Raw genomic sequence first — 24,409 nt, 5'->3', positions numbered from 1 at the left:
GGCCAAAACGATTTCGCAGGCTTTACCTGCATGTTTCATTGATTCAGCCGTTTTAAACTAATCGAATTCTAAAATCTCTTCAGTTAACGCGCCCTTTAACGCGCGTGCGCTTAATTCGCCAGCACACGGGCGTTTTTGCGTTACGGTTGAGGGCGTGTACCACGTAGCCTATTCCATCCAGAATCTCTCTTCTGGAAGAAGCAGACGGGGTCTCAGGTGAGCAGCAGATGCTGTCGCGTTGTACCGTATATTTGATGGCTTCAGAAGCACAGCGCACTCGGGAACAGGGCTGTAGCTCACGCAGCCTGAAGGGCCATGCCTTCGATCAGTTCCTTCATAGTTTCCTATCCTTCGACCTGCACGCACGGTTGCCGAACCGGTTGGTTTCTGTTCAGTCGCCATCGCGCTGTTTTCAGCTTTGTTATTATGCGAAGCATATTAACGTAGGTTTCGGGCCTTCGCGCGACGCCCGGCGGTGGCCACCATTGACCCTGAAGTGGGGTCACGTGACATGACGTCACGTGATGACGTCACACAGGCTGCAGATGGGGCCTCATATCGCGCCGTCGGTCGCCTCCCGGCGGTGGCCACCATTGACCTTCAAGTGACCTTCAAGTAGGTCACATGACTGACGTCACGTGATGACGTCACACCGGCTGCAGATGGGGCCTCATATCGCGCCGTCGGTCGCCTCCTGGCGGTGGCCACCATTGACCCTGAAGTGAGATCACATGATGTGACGTTACGTGATGACGTCACACCGGCTGCAGATGGGGCCTCATATCGCGCCGTCGGACGTCGCCCGGCGGAGGCCTCCACGCTTCGGTTCGCGCCATCGCGCGCGACGCGGCGGCGGCGCCACCATCGCTGCATCACGTGATATGTGACTTCACGCCAGGGATGAAGCGGCGCGCACCCGCCGTCGCGTCAGTCTCTGTGCCCGCAACCGCGCCAGCGTCTTTGCGCCGGGCGTGTATGCGGTCAAGATCCCTCCAAACGCTAAGGACATTAATAATCGGAATGCACAACGAAGGCTGCAGCGTGCTACGGAAACCGATGAAGAACGCGAAGAACGCCTAGCCAAGCGGCGCGCTCAATATGCGGCTCGACGACAACGCTCCGAGGGTGTAACTGCTTAACATGCTTCGCATCCACTGGGCTTAACCTTGATAAGCCTCCAATTTTTTTTTATATCTTAGGACCTAACACCAATCACTGCGCATTCGCCTAAGGCTTTTGACGTAGCGTTTGTCACAGTTTACACCAGTTGCGTCATAATAGACTTTCGGAAGGCGTGCCTAAAGACAAAGAAAAAAATAACCATAGAAGCTTTTGCCTCCTCAGTGCCGCAATGTTTTTAGGTGTTTCTCTTTGCCACCAACGTCCCAAAAAAGGAGCAGCATTTAACTCAGTTAACCAGGAAAGAACCACTTGCTTTTAACCGCTGTAGTATTTTTTAAGAAACGCGTGCACATTACCGATCATAAATCCGACAGGTGCCGGAGTTTTGGCGTCAGTATACAGGTGTTTCAGGGAAGACTAAGTAATTTTCGTAAATAGGCTTTTAGGGGGTAAAAATATGGCTTTTGCGTTATAGTATTGCCAGGGTTCGCGGTGACCAGAAAACCGGTGAATCGTTTTAAGTAGTATCAGGTTAACTAATTTTTAATAATTAGCTTATTAACTATTAGGGTTAGGCGCCTAGTTGCAATTAGAGATTTGTAGCTGGTCATTATTAATAGCCATATCAATTTTCAAAATTTATAAAACGCGATTACCATTGGCGCTGTGGCTCGGCAAATTTTGGCTTTTTTGACTAGTTACGTGCACTTGAAAGGTCGCTTTGCCTGCATTTTTTTTCGAATGCGCATGTATCTTGGCACGATGTAGCCAAATTTTGTCGAGGTACAGCGCCAAGGTTAATCGTGTTCTTTCAATTCTAAAAACTGATATTGCTATTGCTAACGACCAGCTACAGATCTCTAATTGCAACTAGGCGCCTAACCCTAATAGTTAAAAAGCTAATTATTAAAACTTAGTTAACCAGCTTACTACTTAAAACGATTCACCGGTGTTCTGGTGTCCGCCAACACTGGTAATACTATGCCGCAAAAGTCATATTTTGACTCCAAAATGCCTAATCTTGAAAATTACTTAGTCTTCCCTGAAACACCTGGTATACTTGCCATTGTGTGCCCGCTAAGGCTGCATTAAAATAGCAATAAATGTGACAGTGCATGCCTCTTAATATGATGTTGAATGGCGCTTTAAGATGCGAGTAACAACGCATGCAGTCTCATCTGCGTAAATAATGGGTAGTGGGGCAAAACGTGACACAAGGTTGAAAATTGTCGCCTTCTTTTTTCTTATTCACTGGTATAAAAAAATATTGGCGAATTATTTCCCATAGTCCTGGCATCACGCTTACCAAATGTGAAAAGGCCAGCTGAAAAGCAACGCAGTAAATGTTTTTGAAATTTGAAACTTCAAAACGTCTCATTTTGCCTCACCCCGCGGGGCAGAATGAGACGCCCTTCCACAATCCAGGTATTACTCATAACGTTGCCTTCATGGAACCGTAGACAATGTTTGAGACCCTAATCGAATGAAACGCGCTGTACCCAGACCGAATATGGCACTTTTTTGTTCCTTGGCCCAAAACAGCCTAGGCAGTTATACAACCGTGCTTTGCGTGGCTGCCCGATATGTTTATTTCCAGCCTACGCAATATTTTTCTGCTTTAGTCTCATAATTATTTTTTTCGCTCGGCCCTGTGGAACAGACCTGCGAACTGGTTCAATTTGCAACGCATGAATACGAGGTTTTGCATGTGATTATAAACGCTAGATCGAAAAGAGCTAGCTCCATTTTTAGATTGTGTTGTGCAAGCAACGGTTCTTACCCGCCGGACGGAATGCGATGCTGAGATTCGCAAGACTTTTTATGCTGTTCCTGCTTTACGGATTCTTTTATTCTCATCTCTCTTCTGTGGTAGGCGCCATTAGAAACACCAAAACGATTGATGGCGCTTACGCTGCTTGTATCTCTCAGAAATTATTTCGTGTCTTCTGTGTGCTAGTTGGCATTCGGTGCTTTCGTTTTGTACAGCCGGCCAAATCTTTAGCTGGATTGCGCGACGGCCGCTTTTTCTGCGCTCCTGCGCTTTACCACGAACCATACTTGCGGAACGCTCAATATATAAAGCACAAGTTCAGTGAGCCTGTGCATAGCTTTGATATTTTCGCAAGTTTACTCCGTCATAAGCTTCAGGAGCACAGAAAACGCGGCCGTCAAGGACGCCACCCAAAGATTTGGACGGCAGTACGTTCGGGCCATCCTAGACAGCGTGAAAACAAGGGTAGAGCTTTATAGCTGGCAATGAAACCATTATCTTAAGTCCCTCCAGGCCACCCGATAGTCGCGTTTTGCCCCACGCGTATTCTGCTGCAAAACGAATTTTATTTTAAGAACCAGAAAAGTGAAAATTCCTAAACATTGCATGAGATAAGATCAATAACTAACTCTACTAATAAAATAATTTTGTTATTCTAGGTCGCCAGTTCAAATGAACTGCGCAGTTTTGAAAAATTTTGCCTGCAGAATTTCGTGTCTTTTCGACCGCTTTCTCGTTCACCAAGGTCCAATTTGTAATTTTTTTTTCTCTGCTTAAGAGGAAAATATGGTCAGTATTAAGCTCATTCGTAGTGTTTACGTGGCGCCTCATACAAGTTAAATATTAAGTTAATATGATATCACATTTAAGGGTTATGGAACGCTAAGTAAAAAACTGTCGCGTTTTGTCCCACTCTCACGTCAGCCGCCGCGGTGGCTGAGTGGTTATGGCGCTCGGCTGCTGGCCCGAAAGACACAGGTTCGATCCCGGCCGCGGCGGTCGAATTTCGATGGAGGCGATATTCTAGAGGCCCGTGTACTGTGCGATATCAGTGTGCGTTAAAGAACCCCAGGTGGTAGAAATTTCCGGAGCCCTTCACTACGGCGTCTCTCATAGCCTTAGTCGCTTTGGGACGTTAAACCCCCATAAAGTAAATTAACTGATTAACTCACGTGTATTTATTTTTCCATTTTGGGATTTTTTTAATGAGTGCAAGTTCGTCAGAAGACATTGCGCGTCGAACCAAGGAATGAATGCCACTCTGCTCGTCGGCCTCACCGGTGTCGCGCATTGCGAGTTTTTTTGTTGTTGCTACGAGTTCATTTTTTCTCGACACAATATGGATCAACAACTAATGGCGCTATGGCTGTGGCGTACAGTTGGAAAAGACTGTCTCCGCTGTTGCGCCTCGCACGCCAACTCAAAAGCATCCGCTGTTGATAAGCGTACTGTTAAAACATAGCGCGCCGTATTACAAGAAACCCAGATTTTTGCATCCGGAGAAACCGGCTGAAATTAATTTGCATCACTTAATAACCGGGCAGCTTTTTTCTGTACGCCAGACCAGAATTTTAACAGCTTGAGCAACGTGCATTTGTGAGCCGCAGCTGTAAGTTCACTGCTTCTATCAAACACAGCATACCTGGATTGCTTATAACGGGAACTTGCATTCGAGGAAAAGTAAGTGAGCAGGTGGTTTTGCCGCCGGACATTTACACATTAAAATCAGCTCCCTTTCTCAGCTTTTAATTACACTTCATAAAGCACGAAATGACATTTTAGTCATCCTTTGCGGCTCCTTGACACAGCGGTTCTGATAGTCCGAGATTTTTCCAGTGCGGCCCGCATGCCTGGAACCTAAAACTCCGTTGAAGCCGGTTAAATGGCTTGCCACTGAAGCGCGGCGCTATGTCCGTCTACGCCGTGTGCTGTGCAGTCGCATATTCGCTGTGTTCATTTTCTTTACGCGGGCAGTTTTCGTAATAACGTAATCTGGAGGTTCATAACGAATCCGCAACTTTTCGCCCAGCCCTGCAAATGAGATGGGGAGCAATAGGTCTCTGATCCAGATGTTCCTTGGAACGCATTGCCGAATGTGTACTTTCAGCTTGAGACAGCTGACGGGAATGAGTGAGATGAGACATATTCACACACACAGTTGAACTTTCAACACCTTTATTTGGAAAGGAGTGTCCAATCGTCGAATTTACAACACGCGCATTGCATGCAGCGACAGAGCAGAGGTAAAATAGTCAAAATAGTCTGTCAGCATGCAAACTGCAGATATTCTAGCTCTGTTTCGCTGAGCGACAGAGAAGTTGTGCCGACACAGGCTTCACCTGCACAGACTCTTTAGTTGGCGTCGGTTATCTCGCTTGTGAGCCGATCCTTATGCTTGTTCATTATAGCACATTCGCGAAACAAAGGTGAGCAATCACACGTGTTGCAGCGCGCTGACGTTCATATTTGCAACACGTGTGATAGCTGACCACCATCATGATGATGACGGTTTATCCCGATCCCCTTTACGTGGGCCGGTTAACCGTTCCAACAGTGTCACTTGTCATCACTGCGACCGCTCATCTCAAATTCTTGCGAGTGCGCTTTATGCATAGAAATACCAGTCACACGGACTGTCCATGCAATACTTTTAAAACACACACACGCTGGCGTGTGTGTGTACTCGCAGATGGTACAAAAAATCTCAGCGATGGCAAGAAGAATAGGGTTACGGCGTCAAGCGTATGACGCACACAGCTAGCCGAGCACCGCTACTTCAGACAATCCTATGCATGTCTGTCTGTCTGTTGTTGCTGCCAGGAAGACAGAAAAGGAAAGTGCACAGGCCTACCCACTGGCTCAAGCCGAGCCACAATCGCTACCACGTGCTGATAGTAGGAGAGTTAAAAGATGGGATAGGAAGACAGGATAGAAAAGACTCTGCGCGGTATAATGACCCAGGCCGATCCCGGAGGCAGTGCAATACCGGGCCAACCGGGGGCGGGAGTGAAGCAACCTTCAAGCACATCCCCACATTTCCAAAAATAAGTCCAATATGTTGGGTTCAAATGGGACCCGTATCAGATATTCTACGGGAATCACTGTAATGGGTTGGTCGTTTTTCGCCGTTTGTCTATACATACTCACCACTGACCGACCTCCATGTGGCGTCCCTTTCCTTGGCATTTGTACCAGAATTGTGACGCAACCGTTGGTCGTACAGCGTTCCGGATGGTGTTATACGATTTCTCGTTGCATATAGCTCACACGTGCTAGTCAAGTTGGAGGCTATAGCTTGCACAGGGGTTCGAACCGACGAAATATGCACCTTCATTTGTATGCCTTCCCAAACTTCCGTATCAAACTTGTGGTGCAACCGTTCGTCGTACAGCGTTCCCGGGTGACGTCATACGCGCACGTGTATGTGTACTTTCATGCATGCACAAACATTACGCGTAAACAGTGCAGCCAGAGACAGTAATGCTTTAGCATTCCCACACGTAAGCAGTCTTAAGGGTCTCTGCTGAATTTTTTTTAATTGCAAATGTCTGGTTTATTTGTAAATAGGCTTTGTATAATAATCATTTCACTGTAATAAATACCGCGTAAAAAAATAAACAGTCGCGGTCGAGCGGTTTAAGGTGTCAATCGCCGGAGTGGGGTCGGGTTCTGCCTAGAATATAGGCTGCTATTTTTTTCTTCCTGGTATAGACCTACATCGACCTGCAACGTAAGCAAGATGCGGTGGCGCTGCTGTCGCTGGTTGGGTACGGCTGTGGTTAGCAGATTTACGCCCATAGGAATACGTGTAAACAGAAGGTTTGAAAACAGTTTTCGGGTTTCACATTTGCACCTATGATGTCGTCCCTTTGTGAAGAAAAGCCGAGCACATCCTAGAACAGAGTGTGAAACTTTAAACAGTAACTTCAAAGGTGATGTATTTTTAAAACAGAGCGTTACGGGCTTGCTCAGTGGTTAGGGCGCTCGACTACTGATCCGGAGTTCCCGGGTTCGAACCCGACCGCGGCGGCTGCGTTTTTATGGAGGAAAAACGCTAAGGCGCCCGTGTGCTGTGCGATGTCAGTGCACGTTAAAGATCCCCAGGTGGTCGAAATTATTCCGGAGCCCTCCACTACGAACCTATTTGTTCCTCTCTTCTTTCACTCCCTCCTTTACCCTTCCCTTACGGCGCGGTTCAGGTGTCCAACGATATATGAGACAGATACTGCGCCATTTCCTTTCCCTCCAAAAACCATTTATTATTATTATTATTATTATTATTATTATTATTATTATTATTATTATTATTATTATTATTATTATTATTATTATTATTATTATTATTATTATTATTATTATTATTATTATTATTATTATTACGGGCTTGCTGGAGTCACCTCCAATTGGGTGTACTAGGCGGGAGCGCAGCCCGTAGAAACACATGCAAGCAAAACTTCCCGAAATATCTTTATCGCTTCATAGGGTACGTATGGAGGTGGGCGTACGTTAATAGTCGGCGAGTAATTTAAAGAGGAGTGTGATAATGTGCGCAACGACATTTCAAAGCCGATATCTTCAAAGCGTCACGATAAATGCGTGTTATGAATGATGCAAGACATACCCACAACAGACGCGCTATCAATTGGGTGTTTCTCCGAGTCGAACATGCTTCTCGTGAAGTCCGACATGCTGCCGCGTACGCTGTATTTTATTTATAATACAGCAGTTAAACTATGCAGCCTAGACCGCTGTACACGAAAAAAAAAAAACAGTTCTCAAACGCGTTGGTAGGCGAACGAAACCGAACCGCGCACTTTTGATACCCCCAGCCGCCTCCAGCGTCCGTGAGCGCCCCACCTCCTATGTTTTTAAACATGGTGTTGGTCCTTGCGAAGACTAATTGAACAGAAATTTGCGCCAGTTTAGTCTTCACTTTAGGCGTCAAATTCACTTCGGTTTCGGAGCGATGTTCGGCTGAGACTGCCAAGAATGGAGCTAAACGCATTTCTTGCTTGGAAACACATCCGTCACTAAACACGGCAACGTATCTACAGCAGCTGCGTGGCGTTGGCATTCTCAGACCGCGTGGAGAACGATGGCTTATCGCGATCTTATCGCGATCGGCGTCGGAAAGGCATGCACAAAAACAGCGATATGCGACTAATATGGTACTTTTTCTGACTTTGCGCGGCTGACCAAGGGACGTTCGGAGAGCGGGTTCAGACCTCCACCTGCAGCGCATCCTTCCTTTCCGAATCACGCTGCAACTCGCGTTGCGCAAATGCCACCGCAAACAGCGGAAAGCGTCCCCCACTCAGCTAGCCTTGTAAAATAACACCGCATTGGCGTTGTCAGCTCTCTACTGATATTCTGTATGAAACTAGGAAAAGCGGCATTGAATTCTGGTCTGATCTGGAATTAGCCGATACCTTTGCACCCGGAGTGATGGGAATAAATGTCACATTTACTTATCACGGCGTTTCATGGGACAAGCTACCAGACCGAATTTCTGCTGGCGCTTTGAAAATATCTTAATTAGCTCTGAAAAGTTGAAATTAGCTCCAAAACAGTCACCATTGAAGGCCTTTTGTCGATACTTAAGCCCGAAATTTGTCGAAGCTCTACGCCGAACTCTGGTTAATCCTTCCTTATGGGTACGTGCCATCTGATAGCAGGATAGTAGCAGCAGCAAAGGCAGCAGCAAAATTTTGTTATTGCACTCGCACGCCGTTATAATAAACTGCCGGTTGGTTGCAAAAAGACATCAGAATGGAACCTAAGGATGTGATATATGTGAAAGGAGCGTGCTAACGCTCCTTTGCATCCGACCCAGATAGCAAATGCGCGTGAAGGTTGTGCGTGGAGTGACGGCTACGTTGCAGATGGTATATGACTATAAAACGACAGACAACAGCACGCGCATCCAAGAGACCGATACTTAAAAGGAATGCTCTTCATGCAGTTCCACAGACTGAATATCGCATGTTTTATTTGTGCTTCGCAGGAACGATTACTGTCGTGGCATATTCTGAGAATCCTTGGGTTTGCGCTCTCTTTTTGCTGTACATTTCCTGCCTGGAAGGTTGTTTTTGGAAATTCTTGCGAGGCGGACATTTCTTGACTTCAGGGGAAGAATATCGCCTTTTATACTTATGCTTGGTCAAAAAATTCTATGTGCCTTAAGAATGTGACAATTACACGAGAAGAAGCGTGCAGTTTCTTCTTAAAAACAACGATAATAGTTGGCAGTAGCGTAGAACCCCCATTTTACGCTCTTCACGGTGCCCAAAGAAAGAAAGAAAAATACGTAAGAGCTGGAAAACGTGGGATCTGTACAAACTGAATAGTGAACCTTTTGGAGTGGATTCAACGTAAGCTGATTTCAGTTTAAGCGCGTAGAAAAAAAATACCGTTCATCGGTGTCTGCCGTTTTTGTTTATTATTTACTGGAAGCGGCGACACGCTTCTCTAGAATTTCAGAGACTTTATGGCACCCGCAATCGTCACGGCAGTTCGGCGTGGGCGAAACGCCCTAACGTCTTGCGACGGCTTTCCGCATCTGCCAAAGGAGGGAGTCCGCGCGGTGCGAGCCGCCAAGTAACGGCACTCATGCGCCGCTGCGCCGTTTTCGCCACATGTCTAACCCAATACAATTCTCGTTTATTGTAGACGAGAAATTCCTTAAGCCGCGGGATGCTAGAAAAAAAAAATGCGATGAGAGAAACAAAAGTTCTGTCCCGCTGCATCGTCTCCCTCGGAGTAGTTTCGGTTTTGCGGAGATAGCACAGGAAGTGGGAGCCGCAGGATCTGATATCTTTGCTGTGTTATCATTATGGCGAGGGGGCGGGCACCTGGACGCCAAGCTAGAAGCAAAAACAAAGCAAAAAAGAGTATCCGTGCTTTCCCGCGCCGCAGTCATTGTCATTTATGCTCAAATTTTGCTGTTATGTGCATTGTTGCGACCCTTTCTGTGAATGCCTATTTATGATTAATATTTTGTGATTTCTATTTTATTTTAGTGCAATATCTTTAACCTTATAACAATGCTTTGTACTTACTCCCCCCCCCCCCATGTAATACCCTCAAATGAGGGCCTTTGGGGGTATTTTGAATAAATAAATAAATAAATAAATAAACATGCCCACCTTAGCGAAATTCCCTGATATGAGTTTGTATCAGTCTAAGAAGCATTTTATGAACAATATGAAACAACGGAAGCACTAACTTCTTTTACGTCTGAAATTATTGCGGTATTCATTAAACAGAATGTCACAGGGAAGCCGGCTCAGTTTTACACGACACATCTAGTCGCATTATTTATTGCGATAGCTTCGCTGATAAACAACTTACCACCAGTGCGTATGCCTGCGTTGTTCAGGGAGGCCAAAAAGCGTAGTGAAGGCTGCCCATGTATATAGGGCAAGTGTAGAGGATGTATGCCCGGTATGTCCGTATGATGTCGCAGTGTTTCCAAATGGTGTTGGTGTTCATGTGCTTCAAATGGAGACCTATGTCACTGTGACAGGCCTGCAAATATTACTTCCCAGTGTCAGGGAATCTATTAGCCTATCAGGTTGTCTGTTTGCGCCATTTCTTATTAGACTAATTTTGTATTAGTTGTCGATAAGCAAATAGGCCTTTAAGGCTGCTTTAGAATTTTCGCCAGCATTCGCTTAACCCTTTAATTCCCAAATTATGATAGAGTCAAATAAAACAATCCACATTATGATGGCTAATTTACCCATATTCAGTAGCCAATATCAAATTTTTTTAATGGTGCCAAAATTAGCATTTTTGTTGTTAGCATTTCTGCAAGAAAGACTGTCACAAAATGAGAGACGAGGAATTCTTGGACATTGGCTGGGGGTCGCAGCTTTACGCGCCATTTTTCTTGGCATAGCTTGCTCACAGTGACGCGAAACATTTTGACCGGAAAGCGCTTACCACCGAGAATGTATTTTGACATAAAACTTTGTATTCATGCTTCATTTACTAATGAGTAAAGGACATTCTAATACTATGTTGCGAGTTCGCCTCATTGGGCAGTAAACGTAAACGGTTGAACGCTTTATTGCATGCACCGCAGCCGACACTGTGGCGATTATATCAAATAGCAACAATAGAGAGATTTAGCATAGTCGAGACGTATACCAGATTGCTGTACGCCAGCTGCGCACCCGCATTGGCAGGTGCGCGGTCGGCTGGAACCACTGCGCGTGCGCGGGAAGCGTATACAGTAATCCTCTATACGTCGCCGCTAGTACATCTCCGCGATGCTAAATCTCTCTCATTTCTAGCAGCAGTGGGCGCGTTTGCTGGGCAAAACAATTCTGTGCATTGTGCTTTGACAAGTTAGGCGCCCTCTGCTGAAGCCTTGACACAGTCGAGAAATGGGCGGGTGATCGTTGACACCGGCTGGGATGGTGGGCGGCAAAACCAATGCCGCCCTTCCTGGAGGAATCCCTTTCTCTTTGAATTGTAACTTTCACGTAGCTTCAAGAACTTGGCCATTACTAAAATAGCCCTTAACGGCAGAACTGAAATTGCCTTAACAGGAGAACCGAATAGCCTTAACAGGAGCCTTAAGTACGAGGTTCTCCAGTGTGCTGGTAAAACAAATTTCTAAAACTTTGCTATCTCAAAACAACCTGATAATCAGTTATTATTAATATTTCCACTAAATGCCCCTATTTACGTTCGGATAATTGTTATTCCTTGGCTACTGCCAGATTGGTCTGTCTGCGTAGGCTGCTCAGCGTGTGTAAATATTGGTTACAGCCTATAATTCATGTGGCAGCAATGGCTAATTGGGCCAGTCTGAGATTAGGCTGACATTGAAAAGAATACATGCTATTGTATTCTGCGAGCAGGCACTTCGCTGGGCTGTCTTCTGAGAAAGTCAAATGTAGCACACGTAATGCTCGGCACAAAAACCGGTGCGTACGAAGCCTGACCGGAAATACCTGGTTGAGAGGGGACGGATTACGATTGCGACGAATGGGTTCTCCTTCTGAAACCACCTATTAGTTACGCTCTCGTATCAATATTTTTTCCTCCTTCTCCGTCGCTTCAGTGAACACCTCGAGAAACAGTGTCAATGTAGACCTCCCGTTCCCATTCCCAAACAGTGCAGTTTAAAAGCCTTTTTTTACGGCGCGGACTTTCAGTTCATTGGACGGCAGACACAACCTCGTCGTCGTCGAGGAAAAGCGAAGCCGTCCACTCAGCGACGTCAGAGCGCGTCGCCTATCAGTCGCTCGCTACTGTGACACAAAATATGGATCACCCTAAGCAGTACACGGAAGAACTTCGCGAATATCGCCGCAAACACGAACACAAGCGACGACTGCGTCAAGTACTCGTTAGAGCGTTTGGTTGGGCTAGTTGATCCCGACTTCCGAAATTCATGACTACTATAGTCGGATAAAACTCAAGAACCAAGCGATAGGTTCCTTTCAAAGAAGGCCCTCCAGCCATTGGCGTTGAGTTGACCGATTTTGAAGACGCCACGGTTAATTTGATTAAGCCGTGATTATTCCCCATTCATCTGCCACCCGCTGCGATTTAACTCTAGCAGGTCCAGCTGCATGGGTCAAGGGGGAGCATCGGTCGATGCCATTGGCTGGAGGGGCTCCTTTGATCTTGAGTTGTATCCGACTATAGCGGATTAAAAGACGCAGACGCAACATACAGAGACAGGACAAGCGGTAGACTTGTACTCAGCTTTACTGCACACACGTTTGAAATATATTAACCGCACCAAGCACTTGCAGGTGCCTCGTAAAAGGAAACAGTTCTACCCTTGAACACCGTCCCTTAAGTCGTGGCATGCGCCTACGAGCGAAGTCCAGCTATTTCTTTTCCAGCGTCACGGACGGGGCACTGATTCACTTGTCGCCCACCCTGTCAATCTTGTACGCCTGGAGCATCTCCCATTCCCTGTGTTGCCCTGCCACGTTTATCGCAGATGTCGTGTCCTATATTTTACTTATTTATTTATATTTGGAATGCCCTCGCGGGGATATTACATGAGGGGTGGGCTATTACAGTTGTTCTTCCATGGGTTTTTCAATGAATGCCTTGAAGTCTACTGGATCAGAACTGCGTGAGCAGGAAGTCGATTCCAGACCTTTGCTGTCTGGACGAAGAAAGCGTTTAGATGCGCAGTGGTATGTGCTGATGGTGAATAGAGTGCATTACTGTAATTATAACGATGAGAAACGTGGTGGGCAGGCATAATGACACAGTTTCCAAGTGGCGAGTGGTAAAATTTATGAAAAAGACATAGTCTAGCTATTTTACGACGTGAAATGCAGGATACAATGTTAAATTTGGACTTCAGATTAAGGACACTTGAATGAAAGGAGTAGTCAGAATGAAGAAACCTTGCTGCTCAACCCTGGATGGGTTCGAGGGAGCGAGAAAGATATAACTGATGAGGGTCCCAAACTGCGCGTACGTATTCCAGTTTGGGATGAACGAGCGTTAAGTAGGTCAGCAGTTTTACTGAAAGAGGTGCTAGTCGTATGTTTTGGCGTGAAAAACCAAGCACGCGGCTGGCGTCTTTGGTTATGTTAGAGACGTGTGCAGACCAGTTAAGGGAACGGGAAATAGTGACGCCGAAGTATTTATAAGAGTCAAATGCGGAAATTTTGGAGCCTGAGATAAAGTGTTTAGGTATATGGCGCAAGGGCATCTATGGCCAAACATCGCCATGGCACAAAGTATTTTCGACTTCTCAAGGTGGTGTCAAAGACCCATTTCCCAAGCATTTCACCCTAAATAAACGAGCAACAGACCAGGGGAAAGCTTGAACTCATTTTATCACCGGTGGGTGCCGGGTGGCACTGGGAATCGAACCCCGCACCTACCGCATGTGAGGCGGATGGTCAACCACTTGGCCACCGCTGCAGTAAAGTATTTAGATGAAGGAAAGGACTTTCTACGGTGAAATGTAATTATTCACGTTTTATTCGAGTTTAGGGACGTGAGCCATTTGCTGCACCAAGACCTAATGTAGTTCAGGTCAGCTCGCAATAATAAGGTATCGTGGCTGTTAGCTATAGGTCGAAAGATCATGCAGTCAGTCGTCAGCAAATAATCGCATGTTAGAACTGACACCAGTAGGCAGGCTATTGATGTAAATTAGAAAAAGAAAAGGGCCGACTACTGTACCTTGTGGCACACAAGAAGCAACGGGGTTCAAGGTAGAGGAATGTCCATTAGCATACACGAAATGTTGAAGGTTAGTGAGGAAGTTTTGTATCCAATCGAGAATGAGCGAGTCAAGGTTCAGACGTGAAAGTTTAAGAAAAAGCCGTTTATGGGGCACTTTGTCAAAGGCTTACTCGAAATTCAAGAACAGTGTATCCACTGGTATGTTTAGATCTAGATTAGAACTGATGTCATTAATGAATATAGCTGAGTCCTTCCTTCCTTTACGCAAACCGTGCTGACTGGGGTGCAAAAAATTTACTGATATAAGATATATGAGAAATTTGCGTTGTGCGAATGAATTATACGCGCCTTTAACTTTGAACAATTGCTTGTGAGGGATGTGGTGTGAAAGCGATGGCATGAAAGCTGGCAAACTTCTTTTTTTTTTTGGTACTGGAATCACCTTATTTACCTTCCAGTCCTGGGGCACCACTCCGGATAATAATGATTGCTTAAATATGTACGATGGAATGATGCTTGTGATACGTTTCGTGTTCTTTAGTAGCTTGGTCGTCAACTACTAGTGAGGACGAGACCTATAAAGAATCTCTTAGTTTCGCGATGCCATTAGCATGAAAAGAAAGGGCAGGCATGACGGCGTAATTATATCGCGGAAAATCTGAAAGTTTATTGCCAGCCACGTTAGCATATAGTGATGAAGTTAGAGAATTTAGTGCTCCTGGTACTTTTGTATCCGGAATAGGATTGTGTTGGTCATCGAACAGAGAAAAATCATTGCAAGGAAACGGGTTAATAATTTTCCAAAAGTGTCTAGGATTTGTGCGCAGCATGTTAGGGAGCGTATTTGAATAGAAGGTTCGTTTGGTCTTGGCGGCTATGCATTGAAATGTTTTGTCGATAGAGTGCTATTTTTTCCAAGCAGATGAGGTGTTTAAGCGTTTAGTTGTTGAATAATGTCTTTTATTTTTGTTGTTTATTTATTATTGTTTTTATTTTATTATTTATTTGGTACCTTCGTCGCCTTTCGGCATTACAGCAGGGGTGCACTTTCGCGTTAACAAAACAAGAAAGCATGCACTTAACGAGTGAAAAAAGGCTCCATTTGGTAGAACATTAACAAATATGTGGCGGCAAAGCATTCGATTCGCGAACTGTTCGCAGAAAAAACGATTATCGGAGCACGTCAGCTTTAGAGAAATTCATAAAGCTTTAAACTGTGGTCCCTTCGCTTCGAGGCTCGAGACATAGAAACGTTTCAAAGAAATGGGGGAGATTCCTTTAATTTTCTACAGTCTTACGCCGAATGACCGGCGCCAGCCAGTGATAATACGGCCACTCGGTGCTCTCGTAAGGCCACTTGGTGCTCTCCTAAGGAACCTTCCAGTGTGGCTTTTGTATATTATCTTATTGCAGGAAAGCGGAATAGCATACACGGAACACGTTCTTCATGGAACATAGTTCGTGGTGTGTTTGTTATCACAGCATTGTTTTTCTTTTCAGTGACTGCTCAGCAAATGCACACCAGCTTTTTCGGGAGCCGTGAACACAACAATAAAGCCACATTTTCCGGCTACTTTTTTAATGCGATAGCAGTAGAGTCCATATTTCACAAAAATGGCGGCGTGTATCACGAAATTCGCTGATTGGTTGACAGAGGTCACGCCACCTTGTGACGCCGTGACAATCTACCCACCGTGCCAGGTGGCAACCGGCCCACCAGAATGAGAGGTCCGTGACCTTGTGACGTCATAATCTGCCCACCGGAACACGTGACAACCGGCCCACCGGATTGTGAGCAACCTTTCCATCGTGGCAGGCGGAATTAATGATTTGTAGAGAGAGGTCGCGTGACCTGGTGACGTCATCAAAACCCGCCCAGGGAAGAAGTAAGAAAGGAAAGCAGGAAAAATCGCGGGAAAATCATTTATGTGGTGAACGTGCATGCAGTGCATCAGCACTCAACCAATCCAATCTCATTTGCTGATTCAGCTTTGTGATCGAAGTGGACCGGCTGAGTGCTGACGAGTGCCTCAGGAGCAACCCTGAAACGCATAAAAATGACACAGAAACAGAAAATTAGCAAGAATGTGGATCTCTAATGCTATTGCATTCCACTCTTAAGTTGCGTTAAGTGTCCCCCAAGTTATTTAGGCGGTGCGCTATCCTATGGAGATGAGGGATAGGGCCAAGCTGAGTCCCGCACGATGAACAAGAAGTACCTGACCCGCCCTAAATCGAAAGTCTTTCGTATAATTAATAATCCAAGACGAGTTCTCGAAGGGGCTGTTATTAGTAACGTCAGATTGTGGTGATGACCAAAATAGTTGATTAAAAACTTATAATGAAGCTGCCACTGAACATAGGACTTCTTTGTATCCACGATTTTGTACCCACGTTAAGTATGAAGTAATTCTCGAAACCTGGAAGGATGCAGCGGTGCCGAGCCTCACATTTGAAAACACTGTCGTATGCTTAAGATATGGCACCGATTTTGTACTGGAAATTAGGCAGAGACAGTAGTTAGGCTAGCGTTAGATGCATGTGGTCACGTGATTAACAGAAGCATTTATGGATATATCGGCTGGTGAGCGTTCAAAGCACAGGAAGCAAGAAAAAAATATAGCCCAGTCTGTTCGCTAAGAAGTGACAGCGGTAGTTGTTGGCAGACCCCCCCTCCTCCTCCCTTTCTACCAATATGAACGAGCCTTGAGACACCTAAACCTCTGTATCTCTTTTGCTGACAAGAGGAGATCTTCGTTGCTTATGAGTGAATGCAGGGAGCACGGGGATAGAGAAGGTGATACGGCAACCTTCAAACAAAAATAAGTTCAGAAAATACACAGTGGAGAAATAAAACGCTGGATCTAGTCATGGAATAACTCTATAGGATGGCTGACAGTGGCAGAAATAGAACGGAGGCAGGAAATCGTTTGTAGACGATTTTGCTGTCCATGCATGCAATGCAGAGTAATGATGGGGCATATCTAGATTCACACTAAGGCTCTTACATGCCCCAAGTGCGCGAGGCAACAAGAGATTTTTGCGGCGCTTTTGGGACTAAGAACACCCGATTGGCAGTTTATTTGAAGAAAGTACAAGTAAATGAGAATTGCTAGAAAAGATCATGTGAGCAGATTATCCGGGTAGCGACGGAATTGCCGTAAACGTCTCGGAAAAAGAAATGCCCGGTGTTACGCTTACTGATCACGTGACAACTGTCACCTCCCTGAATGAGGAAGGAAAGTGCTAAATATCTTTTTTACTGTATCTATCCGTCTGTCAGAGTTGCTGGATGTGCCTTAATTTAAAGAGGATAATCCAGAAACAACAATTTTCCTACAATCCACTATTACTTGTTAATAAATGTTTTACACATCAAAGCTACCCGTGGGCTAAGCTGGATCTCACGGTGGAGAGCTCCGACGTAATTCCGATCGCCTGGCGATTTTTTCACGAGCCCCGAAATCTCATCTCAGCATATGCGATCTTTGTTGCGGCTCAAAATTTAGTCTTCGTGGCGGGGATCGGAGTTGTGGCCTTGGCCACGGTTGCAGACCACCAGAGCCCCCACGGCAGGTCTTACACCGTTATACGCACTATGTTTTCCATGCTCTGTCAAATGAAAAGATAGCCCAGACTTTCCTTCTCCCCAGGAGCGAAGGGGTGGCATGGCAGTGCGAGGAAACAAAGTGTTCTAGAAGTGACAGGTGGTGTTGCGTTGCGTGGTACAACATACCATGCTTTCCGCTGTATACACCCTTCTCTTCGTTCTCGAAGTTGCTGCATCGTGAATTTATCGATGAATCTACTTCGCAGACTGTCGTCGCTACTCTAGCAGTGAACGGGAGCGGAAACGAAGGGCAATGTTGGAGTAGCGGAAGCTGACCGGGGAGCGAAGGCGTGCAAGGTGGCGAACAAGGCGGCCTGCCTCCTTTAGCATTGAGTGGCGCGCTTGCACCTCGTAGCCGCCAACGATGCAAGCACGCGGGCGCCGGGGGGCCTGGGCGCTGCGCCTCGTAGCTACCGCGCGTGACGATTAGCGAGGGATCGATGATGCGGGGCACATGTTTGTATGCAAACGCAGCGACCTGGCTGCGCGATCATTTATTCGAGCCGAGTCCTTGCGACAGGGCGCGACCTCCGCGAGCAGATAAAAAAAAGGAAACAAGGTTTGCGTGAAATCAGTGGGGGGCATATGCCACGGGAGGTTTTCATACTAGCATGTAAATGTGCTCGGCGCTACCTGGTGGCATTGCCGCGTTCTTAGAGGCAGTCCGTGCAGTGTTTACTCGAGCTGGCGCTTGTCTGCGGCGATCCCCCCCCCCCCCCCCCTCCCCTCCGTATAGCCTCGGGACGGCGCCGGATCGATGCGCCAGCAGCACCAGTTGTGAAAATAGACCAAGAGCGCGTAGGAGTTGGAACAGCGGCGTTTTTATTGGCTTATGGATTTCTGTCGTCCTTCTCTCGACTTATTTTAGGAACTGAACGCACGTATACCGCGTCGCTTCGTCAGCCCGGTGGCTAACCGGAAGCTTTTAACGGATCGCCGCGGCTCTTTTAAAATGGGTTGCGAATCGCTGTAGGTTTGGTACAGGCGAGGGATGGAGCGGCCAGAGGTTTCCCTGGATTACGGACTAGCGCTACTGAATTACCTAGTTTTCCGCCCTGTTTCGACGAAGAACATTGTTTTGTTTTGTTGTTGTTTTTTTTGCTTGCAGGTGTTTTTCTTTCGGAAGAGTGTTAACGCCTACAGGCTTTCTTTCTCTGTCGGACAAATAGCTGGATTGTACGTTACAGAAATAACGCCCGACCTTTAACCGAATCCGCAGGCGTTTAATGCTCGCTAACAGAGGTAGTCTCTGTAGGGCTTTGTCGCAGCTTATTTCGCTTATGTGGGTGTTGTCCATATGACAAAAAAAAGGGAAAGGAAAAGGTGCGCCCGATTTTCTGTAATTGAGGAGCTAGAGACGTTATAAAATTCTATAGCACTACAATTTAACCCATAAATAAAACGCAATGAAAGTGGGAATGAGGAAAAAAAATGTCGGAAGCTGAGTAAACGCTAATCACTTTCACCGATGAAATAAATAAAAATAGAAGTAGAATGCAAAAGCAAGTAAGCTGTTGCATGCGCGTCTAGCGGAAAGCTTCAAAAAACAGGCACTAAAGGAATGCACGTTATCTGAGCAGTACGCGCATATCATCGTCGCCTTCCTGCAGGATGTCGAGAATGAGTACGCACTGAGCTAGTATTTTCAAGAAAACGGCGCTTCACCATAATATCAATATGCATGTTTTACTAGCTCAAGTATCGGCACAACTGACTGAAAGGCGTCATAGCGAACGGCGCGCCACCCAGTGCGGCTCCTTTTGACAGGGTCGTGAGTGAGCGTTCAGCTGCCGCGCAGCGCAGAGAGCGTAACTGTCCCGCTTATCGCTAAATGGCGGCGACTGTGTGGTCGGTAGGTGCGCGGCGCCGATCGGAGGACCGCGAATGGCTTGTTGGCCGTCCGCTCAATACTTTCTCCGCGCTGCCACACGCATGTCCACGCGTTCATTGCGTCCTTGCGTTTCTCTCGGGTTCCCCTAGGAAGTTACGTATTCTTTTCGAGGCCCCCACGAGCCAATAATAACAGGTTATCATTGGCTACGACAAACGCCAATAAATAATGCAAACGCGATTGCCCTCACCGCCCTGCGGTTCGGAGTCAGCCGGAAGCTATCTCGCCGACCAAAGATTTTTCGGAAGAAAGGAACGTTGGTGTCGCCATATTTAGGCGCAAACGTCGTTCGTGTGTCACCCGACAATCACTCAGCGGCTCTGGTTGTGACGCAAAGTGACCGATAGCAAAATGGGAGTCAATAATGATTGGCACAGCTGTGCTTCCCCTGGCTCGTCGTCTTTGAGCTTCGCTGGAGCAAGGTATGTCAGCAGGTGAATTTGGAGCCCTACATTCGAAGGCCACGAGGGGGCGGTCCTCATTCCACCGCTTAGGCACCCTGCGACTGTTAACGTCACAAACTGACTTGGTAGGGCGCTGTTAACAGAGAGAGAGAAAAATAGGAAGGCACGGAGGCTAACGAGGCCTAATCACCTGTTGACTACCCCACACATGGGGAGAAAAGACACAGGAAATGACAAGACATAGAGGTAGAACGTTTAGCCAGCAATGTGCATGGGACGTCACCATGATTACAGGTCTCTCTTGGGATTGCCCAGTTGGGCACGACGAGCAGCGCACCCGGAGAGCATGTCCCGAGAGCAGAAGCCAGCGGTTTCTGGAAGTAGCAGCTGTGCAATGTGTGGCTTGTTTTTAATAGCGATATGTTTAAAAAAAAACAAAACAGAAATTATAAAAGAATAGCCTCGGAGGTTCCGGATTTAAGCTACAAAATTCGGCTCTTGTTTGATTGCCGTTATAAGTTTGGAGATGTTTTATTTACATTTTAGCAAAGAAAACGTTCATAGTGCACGTTGAACCTTCTCGGTAGCAAACTGAGGACCAGACAGTGGCTGCTAAAACAAACCCCTTTCGAGAATGTTTTCTGTCTTCGTTTACTAGGATTAATGTTGATGTCAAATGGGAAGTAAAGTTTTAATGTTTTGCTGCGACAGCGAGTTATTTTAGGTACGTATTTGAGAGAACCGCCGCCAAACATTTCTGTTTGTGCTTCTGCTGCAGTTCCCAGCTGCGCCGACCACTTGGTGGAGCTCCACCGCGGGCGGGAGTTTGATGGGCGCATCTGCTGCCTCACTGTTCCTGGAGCTGCTGAAAAGGGTACCCCAGCAGCCGTCGCGTCAGCAGCAGAGCAGCCTTCCGTCTGTCACGTACACGGCACCAGTCTTCCCGCATCCAGAGAACTCCAGTGCGCGAGCAGGCGAAGAGCCCGTGCTGGTATGGATGCCGTACCAGAACAACGCCCTGATGAGCCTCGTCCTCTACGGCGTGCTGGCTGTGCTCGGCACCACGCTCAACATTTTCCAGATCTCGTCGCTGTTCATCCAGGAGAACCTGCGGCGCAAGGGCAACGTGCTGCTGGCGAACCTGGCCCTCGCCAACCTGCTCGTGTCCTCGGTCGGCTTCCCGGTGACCATCGTGGCCATACTGGCCGGCAGCCAGGGCAGCCTGCTCACCTGCCGCTGGCAGTGGTACCCCGCCCTGTTGGGCTTCTACACCACCGTGTTCACCTTCCTCTTCATCGCGGCCGAAAACTACGTGCGCAGCTGCCGCCAGGACCGGGACGTCTACTCGTCCGTGTGCGGCGCCAAGCTGGTCGTCTTCCTGGTGCTGGCAGCCTGGACCATCGCCATCTCACTTGTGCTCGTGGTCACGCTGGTGACGGGCGGCCTGGACGTCTGCGAGCGGGACATGCGCGAGAGTAAGATGTTCGTGGCACTCTGCGTGCCCTTCGCGCTCACCGTGGCGGTGTTCGCCAAGGCCATGCACGAGCAACGAGACTATACGTACAATCTGGAGCTGCGAAACTGCCTGGCCACTCGTGAGGAGATACTCCAGCGAACCCTGCTGCGCACCAACACGATTGCGTACGCGCTGTTCCTTCTCCTGTGGCTTCCGTTCCTGTTGACGGTCATCATCAGCCCGTCTATGCGTAGCTCCAGCCCCGGCACCTCTGCGGTCGAGACGCTTTTCTTCACCGCCCAATGCTTCAGCTGCATCTGCGGCTGCGTGTACGCCTTCACGCACGACGCGTTCCGCCAGGGCTTTCTCTATTTGGTCCACTACTTCTGCTGCAAGAGCCACCCCGAGTTCAGCAAGCCGCCCATCGGTGACGACAAGGCGACCAGCTCGATCAGGGTGCACGTGGGCATGGACTCCCGCGTCGGCGAGCGCAGGCATCGCTACGGCAAGGCTGCGACCATGGGCCTTCTCAGTTTTGCTGGAGGAGATGCCTGCCGGACTCGCGTGGAGGAGGACTTTCTCTGACGCGAAAGTCCCCCACGACGCGCAGCGGGGCGGCCTTTGCGTGTCCCGTACGCCGGCGCGTGCCACCTGAGCCAGTCGATCAAGAACGACCTGTCTTCCGGTCGGCCACCGGCCTCCCTCGATCGGCGCCAGACTATACCGTGCGCGCCCCACATGTTCTCCCGAGAGACAACAGCTCGGGAGAGATCGGTGTGCGGTGCTGGAGCCCTCAAGGTGCGACACCAGTAGTGCAGCATTGCGGCACCACGCGTCGATTGATTGCTGCACCGTTTCCGAGACGCCGCTGCGACAAGCGCCGCGTGAGGCGGCACGGGGCTTAGTCGACGCTCGCTGTTGGCGCTGGCGAGGAGGGCAGGCTGCGGGCCGGAGGACAGGATGCGATCGATCGCCGGGAAGTGATCGACTGAGAAGAAGGGCCTTGCTTTCTTCTTCCTTTTTTTGCGCCACCTGCATCTTGATAGCGGCTGAATTGGTGTGCTCAGCCGTGGTGTCCTTTACTGCGCGATGTGCCGCGATAACTGCACAACGAAGCTTGACTACAGAGCGCCAGGAAAATTGAACCTTCTTGCGCTGAAAGCAACTACACACTTTCAAAATAACCAGTGTGTTCTGTAGCGGCAGTAAAACCAATAAAAAGGTGACCGTGTCCAGACCAGTGATGCATTCGCGGTTACGTTTAGTAGCACTGGCTTAAGGTGGAATTTGTGCAACAATTAACTCGTGATGATTTAGCAACTAGAAATAGCTTCCAGTATTAGGAAACACAAGCAAACTGTAAAGCGGTTGAAATGCAGTATTTGTCAAGACGAGGCATTTTCTCCATAACTAAGCTGTGCTAATACATTTGTAGCGCGTCTGTCATGTTACGATTAATTTAAACAATGTATGGGTGAGCACAATGGAGAGATTATCAATGCCTTCTAAAATTTTAATTTTGTAAGCTGTGAGAGCGCTAGATTACTTCAAGCACTACGGTTCGCAAAAATGCAGCTTTCACAATTAGGGTTGTCTTCTTTAATGCCGAGTCGGCGTCTTTTGCTTCAAAACATAAAAATTGTGGAATTACTGCTGCATGAGGTGCAGACTGTATCAAAAGTTCAGATCCCACTGCCCACTGTCAGAAATAAAGATCCCAGTGAGCCGACGTCGGGCAGTTCTTCGAGGCTCATGCCTGTGCCAGTGCTGGTTTGAAGCTCTGGACTACCCTACCCTTCTCGATCCCTGGAACAAGAGTGCCAGAAGTGGTGCCGAGGGTGGAGTACACAGTCCAGCGCCAGCTTCGGTCATGTCCGCAGTGGGCTCTTTACTCTGGACAAAGGCTCTACTAAATAGTACAGTTTTTTTAGTATGCAAACACTAGACGGTACATGGTGAGGAGCCAAAACTATGGGGTTTGATGAACGGTAAATTCAGCGCAGCACTCTAACCCACGTGAACTTTAACCCACATAGTTTGTCAAGAGGGCACTGATGAATTTTTAGTGTAAGTGCTCCCTGCCTTTTGCCGTTCGCGACTTGTGTAGGTAAGAGATCACGTCGACGGTTGTGAACGCGAAACGCATGAAATGGTGCTGATAAACGGACGTACGTTCGCAATCGGTCGTGCACTATAGCCCAACAAAATAAATAAACGCTCAGACTAGCAGCCCGCCGAGTTATGCAACAAAGGGACTCTATACTTCCGTTTTGGTGGAAAAATTTAGTGCCATAAACATGTTTAGTGTCTCTATTGTTTATTTTCCCTTTCTCTGAGTTTTAAGAGCTTTCTGACATCATATGACCATCGCCAGTCTCAGCTGGAATAAAAATGGAATGATGGAGACAGTCCGCAGCGATTGCCTCGAAGCTTATGTATTAAGGATGTGATTGCTGACGTAAGCAGGTGGTTAGGCTGCACACCACGATTATTCGCTTGGTCACTGTATGCGGCGTTTGCAAAGCCTGCAGTCAAAATTGTCGAATCTGATGTTCTCCATATCATAGAAAAATAAACAAAACTCACTGTAATGCGCAATTACAGCGCAACTGTTGTGGGTGATTTCTGCGATTGAACGATGGTGTTATTTTACAGCGATAGCTGTACCCGCGTCGTTCTGCGAGATCGTGTCGTAGTCATCATCGGCGTTGTCCACGCGCTTTGCATTCCTCTCCCCCCTCTACACCCTTATAGTATACAACCTTCACAGCCGCCGCAGTAAACTGCGAGGTCAACCTGGGTCGCAACACCCACTTAATTGCTCCATAAGACCCAACATACAACCAACCCCATCCCTAGACCTGCACCCCAAACCCGTTGATTGCTTACTGCACTCTGCTATTCCAACCGTGTCAACGCCTCTCTCTCTCTCAGCGGCGTTATATGGACTAATTATAGATGAATGAGCGACCATGCG

General features: G+C 47.5%; 1 protein-coding gene across 1 annotated transcript in view; it reads left to right on the top strand.

Annotated features, from left to right (window-relative positions):
- Positions 1-24,039, top strand: part of LOC144136150 (melatonin receptor type 1B-like) — a 50,646-nt gene extending 26,607 nt beyond the window's left edge. The window contains exon 2 of the mRNA XM_077668223.1: positions 20,755-24,039. Within this exon, the coding sequence (XP_077524349.1) occupies positions 20,806-22,017 (1,212 nt within the window). The 5' untranslated portion in view covers positions 20,755-20,805 and the 3' untranslated portion in view covers positions 22,018-24,039. The remainder of the gene's footprint in view (positions 1-20,754) is intronic.
- Positions 24,040-24,409: the final 370 nt, after the last annotated feature.

This window comes from Amblyomma americanum, chromosome 1 (genome assembly GCF_052857255.1).
Source record: "Amblyomma americanum isolate KBUSLIRL-KWMA chromosome 1, ASM5285725v1, whole genome shotgun sequence".
Taxonomy (NCBI): domain Eukaryota; kingdom Metazoa; phylum Arthropoda; class Arachnida; order Ixodida; family Ixodidae; genus Amblyomma; species Amblyomma americanum.
Note: the sequence above shows the minus strand (reverse complement) of the source record. Positions and strands in the feature narration are given on the sequence as shown.